Source organism: Megascapheus bottae, chromosome 1 (assembly GCF_031878675.1).
Source record: "Megascapheus bottae isolate mThoBot1 chromosome 1, mThoBot2.hap1, whole genome shotgun sequence".
NCBI lineage: Eukaryota > Metazoa > Chordata > Mammalia > Rodentia > Geomyidae > Megascapheus > Megascapheus bottae.
Window position 1 is genome coordinate 104301092 of NC_143509.1, and position 11094 is coordinate 104312185.

At 60.3% G+C, this 11094-nt stretch overlaps 3 protein-coding genes across 33 annotated transcripts in view; 1 reads left to right on the top strand and 2 right to left on the bottom strand.

Moving 5' to 3' along the window:
• Positions 1-1019, bottom strand: part of Tspear (thrombospondin type laminin G domain and EAR repeats) — a 51995-nt gene extending 50976 nt beyond the window's left edge. Inside the window, exon 1 of the mRNA XM_090331535.1 lies at positions 558-1019. Within this exon, the coding sequence (XP_090187661.1) occupies positions 558-1019 (462 nt within the window). The remainder of the gene's footprint in view (positions 1-557) is intronic.
• Positions 1020-2371: 1352 nt separating this feature from the next.
• Positions 2372-3316, top strand: LOC150069772 (uncharacterized). 15 transcript variants are annotated; one of them, XM_090350328.1, is made up of 3 exons: positions 2372-2851; positions 2975-3022; positions 3119-3316. In XM_090350328.1, the coding sequence occupies exons 1-3, from the start codon at positions 2372-2374 to the stop codon at positions 3314-3316; spliced, it is 726 nt and encodes a 241-aa protein (XP_090206454.1). The 15 variants fall into 15 exon arrangements, with proteins under 15 accessions (XP_090206454.1, XP_090206464.1, XP_090206435.1 ...); XM_090350338.1 differs by having other exon boundaries at positions 2372-2748; positions 2893-3022; XM_090350309.1 differs by having other exon boundaries at positions 2372-2731; positions 2849-3022.
• Positions 3317-7428: 4112 nt separating this feature from the next.
• LOC150069773 (uncharacterized) lies at positions 7429-8343 on the bottom strand. 17 transcript variants are annotated; one of them, XM_090350466.1, is made up of 3 exons: positions 8182-8343; positions 7954-8043; positions 7429-7911 (listed from the first exon to the last, which is right to left on the bottom strand). In XM_090350466.1, exons 1-3 carry the CDS (start codon positions 8341-8343, stop codon positions 7429-7431), a joined length of 735 nt encoding a protein of 244 aa, XP_090206592.1. The 17 variants fall into 17 exon arrangements, with proteins under 17 accessions (XP_090206592.1, XP_090206583.1, XP_090206610.1 ...); XM_090350457.1 differs by having other exon boundaries at positions 7429-7866; positions 7999-8116; positions 8150-8343; XM_090350484.1 differs by having other exon boundaries at positions 7429-7626; positions 7753-7815; positions 7879-8343.
• Positions 8344-11094: the final 2751 nt, after the last annotated feature.

An 11094-nucleotide genomic window follows, 5' to 3' on the forward strand; every position in this document is an offset into this window, starting at 1 on the left:
AAGAATGAGTGAGGGCATGGCTCAAGTGGTACAGCGCCTGTGTTCAGTCCTAGCTCTGCCAGGAAAAAGGGAGAGGTGTGTGACATGTGCTGTCTGGCTTATCTATCTACCTATCCATCCATCTATCATCTGTCATCTAGCAGCAGTCTATTTGTCCATCGTCTATCATTTATCTGTCTGCAGGTGATTTATCGATCCATCTGACTTCCTATCTGACTATAATCTAGCTTCATAACCCCTCCCCAGGCCCTGGTGGGTGACGACAGCCCCAGAGGGGGTGGGGACGGAGGGGATTCTCGGTGTTCCAGAGCTGACATTTCCTGCTATGCATGCTGGGATCAGAGCCGAGAATTCTCTGGAACGATATGCAGTGATAGTTTATAGTCAGCCCATAGTCTTGGTGCCACCAGGCTGGGGCCTCGCTGCCCAGAAAACCATCCCTGCCGCTCCCAGAGACACAGGGAGACCTTGCCTGGGCCTCATGGGGGCACACTGGCCTTGTGAGTAGCAGAGAGGAAAGCCAGGCTCTCAGGACATAAAGAAACTACGGCACTGACCTTGGGTGGAAGGCTGGGCACGTTGAAGGTCACGACGATGGAGAATTCCTCAGGGAAGAGGTGGCACCTGGAGAAAATCCTAGACGCAGGGAAGCTCACGGTGTGGGGGTCGGCTGCTGCAAGCTGGAGGCCTCGCGCGCCCTGGGTCTGCACCAGCTGGACTCCGCCCGTGGTGCTCGCCGGAGGGATGGCCTCTGCCAGGAGGTCCAGCGGGCCCAGGTCTGCGGCAAAGACAGCTGTCAGAACCAGCCAGCCTCTGTGCAGGCACCAACCGAAGGAAACGAGGAGAGCCGGGCCATATGCTTGGCAAGGGCCATGCCAGACCCGCAGCCTGGCACGGGGGCTGCTACGGCCCAGCCAGACTCCACATTCACCCTTGGACCGTCCCCGCCACGGCAGCCATCCTCGCAGGCAGGGGGTTGCTGCAAAATGTCTTGTGTGATTCTTGTCTGGCCGTGACATCCCCAAGCCTCGGCCTGCCGCACGCGGCAAGGGCCTCGATGACACCCGTCCCCGGCAGCACCCGGCTGCTCTGAGGACTCACCTCCCCATCTCCCCATCTCCTCCATCCCCGTGCCACCAAATCCTCATAAGAGCCCTACAAGCTGCGCCCCTCTTCCTCCTCCCAGACTTCATGTGCCCTGGTGGAAAGCGGCCACCTTTGAACCCCAGGCCCATTTCCATTGCCTGCATTTCAAGTGGGAGCTGTTCTCCGTGGGGCCGGATACTGAGCGGTATGGGTGGGGTGAGCAGTTCTGTGCGGGCAGGAAGCTTCCATCTGCCCCCATTGTTCCCCATGTGCTTGCTGGACTGGGGCGCTGGGCGGGGCCGGCTGTCTCCTCCAGACCACAGAGGGAGAGCCAAGTGGTTAGAAACAAAGGTGCAGAGTGCAGAGCCTGTGGCTGGAAGGAGCTCCAGGAACCGTGGGGGGCCGTGGTGAAGAGGCGGGGGCAGAGCCTGCGGATGGCGCTGGACCTTTCCTGACCCGGCCACCATGACTGTCCAGGGCACGGAGTCAGTGCAGAACAAACAGCTTTCCAAGGCCTCCAAGCTGCCTTCCTGGGACAGGGAGTTCAGCTTCGGGCTTTCTCCCTGCCCGTGCCCCAGGGGGGTGGGCTCAGTCCTCATAGGACCTGGCCGCCCACAGAAGATGGCTGACGCTGCCCCTGGCACCACGTCCCCTCAGAGACACCTGGACCAGACCGAGGAGCCTGGGGCAAACGCGCGCCCAGATGCCAGGCCACTCCCCGTGACACGGAAACCTCAGGGCCCTCCTCCCCAAGGGGCTCTAACGTGGCCTCTGTCCCGCGTGGACAGGGCAGGGCCCAGGAGCCCCTCCCAGGCAGGGGAATAACCACCACCAGCACCCCTCTTCTGAAGCACTCAGGGCCGCCCCGAAGCTGCGTAAGCGAACGCCTGCCCTGTCACATGAACCAGGAACCTCAGGCCACACCACACCCGCAGCCTGAGCCCGGCTCCTCCCGAGCCCACACCGAGCACCCAAGAGATGGCCGCTTCCCCAGCCCCCGGATGCAGGGTGGAATAGCCCTCGGGAGCTCTAGCTGCCTCTTCTCTGACACGAAGCCTGGACTCCTGCACGCCGCCCGGTCAGCTGAGCAACAGTGAAGGAAACCAAGCACAGCCGCTGACGACTCTCCAGGAAGAGCAACACCAACAGGAAGAGTCCTGGCCTCGGGGACAACATAGGCGGCGGGGGGGGGGGGGTATAAAAGCTGACAGTCCCTCACCACACACACACTCACACCCACTCACACCCACTCACACTCCCCACTCCTCCTCCCAGCCCAGCCACCATGGCCGCCTCCACCATGTCCGTCTGCTCCGACGCCTGCACCAACGCCTCCTGGCAGGTGGACGACTGCCCAGAGAGCTGCTGCGAGCCCTGCTGCCAGCCCAGCTGCTGCCAGCCCAGCTGCTGCCAGCCCAGCTGCTGCCAGCCCAGCTGCTGCGCCCCCGCCCCCAGCCTCACCTTCCTCTGCTCCCCAGTGTGCAGCCCCTGCTGCCAGTCAGGCTGCACCAGCAGCTGCACAGCCTCCTGCTGCCAGCAGTCTAGCTGCCAGCCCTGCTGCTGCCCCTCCTCTCCCTGCCAGCAGTCCTGCTGTGAGCCTGTCTGCTGCAAACCCATGTGCTGTGTGCCTGTCTGCTGCAAGCCTGTGTGCTGCGAGCCCGTGTGCTGCAAGCCTGTGAGCTGTGAGCCCGTGTGCTGCGAGCCCGTGTGCTGTAAACCCGTGTGCTGTGTGCCTGTCTGCTGCAAGCCCGTGTGCTGCGAGCCCGTGTGCTGTGGGGCTTCTTCCTCCTGCTGCCAGCAGTCTAGCTGCCAGCCTTCTTGCTGCACCTCCTCTCCCTGCCAGCAGTCCTGCTGTGTGCCTGTCTGCTGCAAGCCTGTCTGCTGCGAGCCTGTGTGCTGTAAACCCGTGTGCTGTGTGCCTGTCTGCTGCAAGCCCGTGAGCTGTGAGCCCGTGTGCTGTGGGGCTTCTTCCTCCTGCTGCCAGCAGTCTAGCTGCCAGCCTTCTTGCTGCCCCTCCTCTCCCTGCCAGCAGTCCTCCAGCGTGTCCCTGCTGTGCAGGCCTGTGTGCAGGCCCGCCTGCTGTGTGCCCACCTCCTCCTGCTGCTGTGCCCCCTGCTGCCAGCCCAGCTGCTGCCGCCCCGCGGCCTCCTGTGTGTCCCTGCTGTGCCGCCCGGCCTGCTCCCGCCAGGCCTGCTGTGGCAGCTCCTCGGGCCAGAAGTGCAGCTGCTGAAGCATGGGGCCGGCCCGTGGGCTGCATCGCACTAGAAGCTGACAGCACACCCTGAATTGCTCCAGCACTGGGGCAGTTTCCTGGCTTCGGGTGCTTCCTCTGCTGCTGCGCTGCGGGTCGTGGAAGACCTGGTTGCCATGCTTGCTTCCTACCTGCCTCGTCTCCCATCCTGCCTTGGGTTGGTACTTCCTGGGTCTGCCCTGTCTCTGCCCTTGTCTTGATGAGCTTGCATTTGTAATAAAAGCCCTGAGTCTGACTGCTGTCTCCTGGTTATCTTCTGTGTCCTGCTGGGTCCACTTTGCCTGGGGGAGAGGCATGCGCCAGGTGGTGGGAGGTTTGGGGGCTGGGAGCGTCCCAGAGGTGGGGGCGCCCCAGGTCTGCGGTGCTTTCACATCCAAAGTCATCCACGGGGTCAGACAGGCACCGGGATCCCGTCTGTGGGTCAGACAGCAATGCTGAGCACTGGGAGAAACTAGAGCCGGGTTTGCTGGGCTTCTAAGGGAGCCTCTGTGGTCCCATGGGCCGAGCCACTCAGCCGCAGCAGAGGCAGGGGAGGGCACACTGAGAGCTGGCGCTGGTAAAGTCACGGCTTCCAACACGTGAGGTCCCTCATCACACACCTCTGTACCCACACCACTGCCAGCCTCTGGTGGGTGTGGCCCACACATGGGGGCCAGAGCTGGTGACTCCAGAGACGGCACTGTGGCTCACGCCTGCAATTCTAGCGGCTTAGGTGGTGGGGAAGGGAGGGTGGGCGCTCAGGGGCAGCCTTGGCACAAACATCTGTCCGCAAGATTCCATCTTCAGCGATGGAGGCTGGACGCAGGGGCATGCGCCTGTTCCCCTCAAAACTACAGGAAGCTTGAAGTAGGCCAATCGCGGCCCAGGCCCAGGCCTAAAACTAACCCATAAAAAACCAGAGTGAGGCCAGCTCGGCGGGATCGCACCGGTCTAGCAAGCTTACGGCCTCGAGTCCAAACCCCAGAAGCACATGAAGAATGGGACAAAGAAAGAGGAGTAAAATACGAAGAAGAATGAACTCTAACAAATGTGCTTTCTTTAGAAGAGACTTTGTCCCCTTAATGCGAATGAGGGGCGGTGGCTACCCCTGACCAACGCCAGCCCTGTGAGCAGGAAGGAATTTTCTGGCAGGTGCGGGGCGGCACGAGACACCATCAGCCTTTCCCACTGCAAACTGTATCCTAAGACGCGAAACCTTTTTGTGAAGTAAAAGAGAACCTTTGTTGGGGTTCCATTAACAGCAGAGCAGAGTCCCCAGCTGGGTGAGACCGCAATGGCGGGTCTAGGTACAAGTCTCCTGGTCGCATGTGAGCCAGCCTGGCAGAGGGAGCAGGGGCTGCAGCCCCACCCCTGTCTCTTGCTTCCTGCCATGGGGCAAGTGGCTTCTCCCAACACACCCATAAGCAATACAGAGCTGAAACGTGGGCCTGGACGGAGCCCACAGGACATGGCTGGTGTGGACAAACGATAGTGGTCTGTGCAGCGTCCACAGGACATAGCCGACGTAGATGGGGCCGTGGAGGTTTGTGCGCAAACCCAGTTAACCACGGCCAGGCCATGTCCCCACACGAGCTGTGAGGAACGGCACACCTCCAGGACCAGTCAGCCTTTCCAGAGGGGCCGGAAGCCGGGATCCCAACACCTGGAGCGCTTCCCAGAGGAGAGCGGTGGACCCAAAGCCAGCGTTTCGTAAAGATCAATAAAGGTTACCGGGCCAGAGAAGGAAGAGATAAACAAGTACCGAATGAGGAAGACGGGGCACACAGATTGCAGATACTAAGAGGACAATGAAGACTCAACTTCATGCTCACCCCCTCAACAAGTTAGATAAAAGGGGCAAAAATTACCAAAACAAAGAAGAATATAAAATATGAGAGGCCTTCTATCAATCACAGCGATGGCATCTCAAAAGCCTGTCTCACAAGCCCAGTCAATGCCAATGACTCCAGAGCAGCCCCAGAAGAGGCGAGCTCCCCCCCCCCCAGCCTGCTTCCGGAAACCCTGCGGGGAAGAGATGTGGGCTTCCCTGGGCAACCAGACAGATGCCCACAGAGCCTCTGCGGCTCTGGAGGAGCGGAGACGCCGCAGCTGCACCCCTGTGACGAGGGAATGGAAAAATTCCTAATAAAAGCCAGCAAATGGGAGCCAGCAGTTTCTAAAAATGATTATTTGTGACTAGTTTACATCTGCAGTGTTAAGTTGGTTTAACATTTAAGAATCAATTAATGGGGCCCAGGAGTTTGTCCTAGTGGTAGAGTGCTTCCTTAGCATGCGTGAAGACCGGGGTTCAATTCCTCAGTACCACACACATAGACAAAACAAACAAACAAACCCAGAAGTGGTGCTGTGGTCAAGTGGTAGAGTTGTAGCCCTGAGCCCAAGCTCAGGACTTGAAAAAAAGAAAAGAAAAGAAGAGAAAAAGAATCAGTGAATGCAGAGCCAGGCATGGTGTCTCACACTTGTAATCCTAGCTACTCAAGAGACTAAGATCTGAGAATCAAGGTTCAAAGCCAGCCTGGGCAAGAAAAAGTCTGTAAGACTCTTCTCTCAAATTAACCACCAAAAATCTGAATGCACAAGAGAAAAGGCATCTTGAACATTTTGATGATCCTGGGGCGTTTTTGTTTTTTGACAAATTTCAACATGTTTATTTAAGGAAAAAACAATCTCAGAAAATTCATGTTTTAGGAATTCTCCCCAAGGACAATAATCTGCTCTCTCAGGACTACTCAGCTTTGTACCTGAGGACCTGCCAGGGCATTAAGATAGAAAGAAGTGACAGCGCCAGGCGTGGTGGCTCACACCTGCCACCCTAGCTACTCGGGAGGCTGAGATCGGAGGATTCTGGTTCAAAGCCAGCCCAGGCTAAGGTCCAGGAGACTTGTTATTTATTTATGTATGTATGTATGTATGTATGTATGTATGTATGTATGTATTTATTTATTTATTTTGGTGGGTCATGGGGCTTGAACTCTGGGCCTGAGCGTTGTCCCTGAGGTCTTCAGCTCAAGGCTGCTGCCCTACCCTTGAGCCAAGCCCCACGTCCCATTTTCTAGAGGTTCATTGGAGATTAGAGTCTCAGGTCCTTTTGTGCCTGGGCTGGCTTTGATCCTCAGATCGCAGGCTCCTGAGTAGCTAGGATGACAGGCGTGAGCCACTGTGCCCGGCTAAAAGTCCGTGAGACTCTTATCTCCAATTAACCTCTAGAAAATGGGAAGTGGGGCTGAAGAAGCATAATTAGGAGGATCCCAGGCAAAGCTAACTCAAGGGAAAGAACATGAAACCCTATCTGAAAAACACCTGAAGCAATAAAGGGTTAAGGTGTGGCTCGGGTGGGAGAGGCCCTGTGTTCTCTGCATGGTACTTTCCCCCTGTGCCATGCTGGGCTCAAAGATGGCTGCCCAGAGGCCTGATGTGGCTCTGCAGCCCGACAGCACCCACACAGCCCCGTGCCCCCAGCAGGGGCAGAGGGCACCCTGGCCCAGGTGGCCTGCGGCCACCTTCCAGCCAGACGTGACTCTCCCACGTGCGCCTCTCTTCTGCTGAGCCCGAGCGGCTCCTCTGCATCCCAGATGTGTGCTGTGAGGTGGAGACACACAGCCACCAGGACAGACAGCCCACTGTGTGTGGAGCCCGGGGCCAGCAGCTCGCTGGAGGGGGTGTCTAGGAGGGTCCGGGCAGGGGTGGCACATGGGCGCTGAACATGTCAGTGCCCTGGGCATGCAGACCAGCCTTACGGCCCTTCCTGGGCGCGTCCTTCCCTGAGCTGCCCCTGTGCCCCTCCACGCCCGCCCTTGGGATCCCCGGGCTGCCACTGGTTCCTAGGAATCCCCGACGGCCCAAACCCTGCGTCCCACAACAAGGAAAAGAGGAGATGTGGGAGTCAGTGCGTTTATTGAGGACGTGGAAGTCCATTCATGTGACACCAAGCAGAGGAAGAGGGGAAGGGGAAGGAGGAGGGAGGAGGAGGAAGGACAGGGAACACATGAGGCCCAGCCTCAGGGAATGCCGCCAACCCAGGTCAGAGCCCACGGACCGAGGGGCCGAGAGGGGCCCAGGCAGGACCGGAGCTCACTGGCCGGCCCCATGCTTCAGCAGCTGCACTTCTGGCCCGAGGAGCTGCCACAGCAGGCCTGGCGGGAGCAGGCAGGGCGGCACAGCAGGGACACACAGGAGGCCGCGGGGCGGCAGCAGCTGGGCTGGCAGCAGGGGGCACAGCAGCAGGAGGAGGTGGGCACACAGCAGGCGGGCCTGCACACAGGCCTGCACAGCAGGGACACGCTGGAGGACTGCTGGCAGGGAGAGGAGGGGCAGCAGCAGGGCTGGCAGCTAGACTGCTGGCAGCAGGAGGAGGAAGCCCCACAGCACACGGGCTCACAGCAGACAGGCTTGCAGCAGACAGGCACACAGCACACGGGCTTGCAACAGACAGGCACACAGCAGGACTGCTGGCAGGGAGAGGAGGGGCAGCAAGAAGGCTGGCAGCTAGACTGCTGGCAGCAGGAGGAAGAAGCCCCACAGCACACAGGCTCACAGCTCACAGGCTTGCAGCACACGGGCTCGCAGCAGACAGGCTTGCAGCAGACAGGCTCACAGCACACGGGTTTACAGCACACAGGCTCGCAGCTCACTGGCTTGCAGCACACGGGCTTGCAGCAGACAGGCACACAGCACACAGGTTTACAGCAGACAGGCACACAGCAGGACTGCTGGCAGGGAGAGGAGGGGCAGCAGCAGGGCTGGCAGCTAGACTGCTGGCAGCAGGAGGCTGTGCAGCTGCTGGTGCAGCCTGACTGGCAGCAGGGGCTGCACACTGGGGAGCAGAGGAAGGTGAGGCTGGGGGCGGGGGCGCAGCCGCTGGGCTGGCAGCAGCTGGGCTGGCAGCAGCTGGGCTGGCAGCAGCTGGGCTGGCAGCAGGGCTCGCAGCAACTCTCTGGGCAGTCGTCCACCTGCCAGGAGGCGTTGGTGCAGGCGTCAGAGCAGATGGACATGGTGGAGGCGGTCATGGTGGCTGGGCTGGGATGAGGAGTGGGGAGTGTGAGTGGGTGTGAGTGGGTGTGAGTGTTTGTGGAAGGTGCCCAGTGCCCTGCCTTTTATTCCCCGTGTTGGTGGCTCCTAGCAGAGCCCAGCGCCCTCCCTTCCTTGTTTGCAAGCCTCCAGCTCATTAGTGTCCGCTCCTTGTTTGGCTCTAGGAAGCGTCTTTGCCCGGAAAGTGAGCGCGGGCGGTGACTCATCCCCACCCTCAGCCCTGGAGGCACAGGGGCAGCTGGGCTCCCGGTCCATGCTGGCCTCCCCAGTGCCTTTCCCTTCCTGGTCTCATGGCCCGCAGCCAACATCCTGGACTGCGTCCACCTGAGGACTTGGCCTCTGTGCTGGGCCAGGAGGGCGGGTGGTGCTCCGTCTCTTAAGGTGGAAGCTTCTAGAAGCGAGTCCTCCATCTGTCCAGCACAGGAGCCCTGGGCTTCAGTGCGGGCAGCAGGATGGTCTGGGGGCCCCTGGCAGCGCCTGCCCTGTCCCAGGAGGGGGGTCCTGGTGGCCCCGCACAGTTCCGTCTTCCTCCGCCACACAGGGTCCCTATAGAGCCCAACAAGAGCCGGCTGCCCCTGCTGCTCTGGCTGGCTGGACAAGCCCTGTGTCCCAGCCATGCCACAGCCCCCTCCCCGGCTCTCCTGCTTTTCACCCATCCTTCACGTGCCTGCCGGGCCTCCGCGTGCAGGGTGCCATGCCCTCCCTTTCATGGCTGGCCTCGGGTGCAGCCGGCCTCAGCCCCAGCCCTGCGGGGCGGATGGTGGGGCGCTGGCCCTGACCGCAGAGCCTGCCAGCCCCAGGCCAGCTGCGGGCCAGTCAGTGGTGCCCTGATGCTGAGCCCCACACAGGCACACTGGGCCACACAGGGGAGGACCCCAGCAGGAGGACCCCAGCGGGAGGACCCCAGCGGGCCTCCGGGGAGGACCGGCAGAGGACCCCAGCGGAAGACCCCAGCGGGCCTCCGGGGAGGGCCCCAGAGGGAGGACCCCAGCGGGAGGACCCCAGTGGGCCTCCGGGGAGGACCCCAGTGGGAGGACCCCAGCGGAAGACCCCAGCGGGCCTCCAGGGAGGACCCCAGCGGGAGGACCCCAGCGGGAGGACCCCAGCGGGCCTCCAGGGAGGACCCCAGTGGGAGGACCCCAGCGGAAGACCCCAGCGGGCCTCCAGGGAGGACCCCAGCGGGAGGACCCCAGCGGGAGGACCCCAGCGGGCCTCCGGGGAGGACCGGCAGAGGACCCCAGCAGACTGGCACTGCAGCGGATCCCAGCGCGTCCGTCTTCCCACTCCTGGCTCTGCTGGACCAGGCCATCCACACTGGCTGCTCTTGTGAAGAGCAGCGGTGCAGAGGCGCCTCTGACTGCGATGGGGCCCCAGCTCGGGTCGCAGCCTGGGAGACTGGAGGGCAGAGCAGAGGCCTCGGGGGTTTGGGTTTCAGCCACTCTGTGGCTAAGCCATCCCCTTCATTCGTCGAATGGTAAAACAAGGCAGGCGGGACGCTGGCCTGGCGCCTCCCAGGCTGGCTGCCTGGAGGCGTTGCTCTCTGCAGTGCAGCGGCTCACGTCAGACACACTTCTCACTGAGAACCTAGAAGTCTGAGCATAACGTGTTTTTGGTTGTTCTTGGGGCTTGAACTCAGGACCTGGGCGCTGTCCCTGAGCTTTCGTGCTCAAGGCTAGCACTCCACCACTTTGAGCCACAGTGCCACTTGCAGGTTTCTAGTGGTTAACTGAGGAGGTTTTCCTGCCCAGGCTGGGCTGAAACCATGAGCCTCAGGCCTCAGTCTCCTGGGGAGCCAGGATTTGCGGCGTGAACCACTGGCGACCAGCTGGTTAATATTTTATTTATTTATTTATTTAGCCAGTCCTGGGGCTTGAACTCAGGGCCTGAGCACTGTTCTTGGACTTTCTCAAGGCTAGCACTCACACTTGAGCCATAGCACCACCTCTGGCCTTTTTCTACATATGTGGTGCACCAAGGAATCGAACTCAGGTCTTCATTCATGCTAGGCAAGTACTCTACCACTAGGCCACACTCCTGACCCCTGGCTAATATGTTTAAGAAGCCAGGTGTCACGTCACAGCATTCTACTTGGAAGCCAAAGTACAGAGAATGAAATAAGCAGAAATCCTTGAACTTTCAGGTCATTGGTTTATGCGCTGGGGCCAAGTGCGGGGAAGGAGGCTGTGGCTGAGCGGAGGGACGGGGAGTGGATGGGAACGGGAAACATGGAAACCACTCAGTGGCGCTGGAAATGAGGGGACAGGGGAGGACGCAAGCAGGACTTCCACACCTCCCCTCTGTCGTTGAAGTTCCAGGTGGGGGATGGAAAGGACAAGCTGTGCTGAGAAGCTAGGGTGACCACAGGTATCAGAGAAAGGACAGGGCAGGGAGTGGACACACGACGGTACCCAGAAGAGGTGTGAGGGGGTGAGAAACTGTTCCGAGCTCAGGATGGGGGTCAAGGTCCAGACATGGCCTCTCACAGGCATCCGATCCCCGTCAGAAGATGCTCACTGCTCGGCATTCTGGGTGGGGTGCCAGAGAGGGGGAGGCCACGGGAACCCACTTCCATTGGATGAAGCCAGCGTGCTGAGACTGCATGACACCCACTGACCAGTCAGGTCCTGTGTGCCACGGCTGGCCTCATGACTCAGAGCCTGGACCAGGAAACTGGATGGATGGATGGATGGATGGATGGATGGATGGATAGATGAATAGATAGATAGATA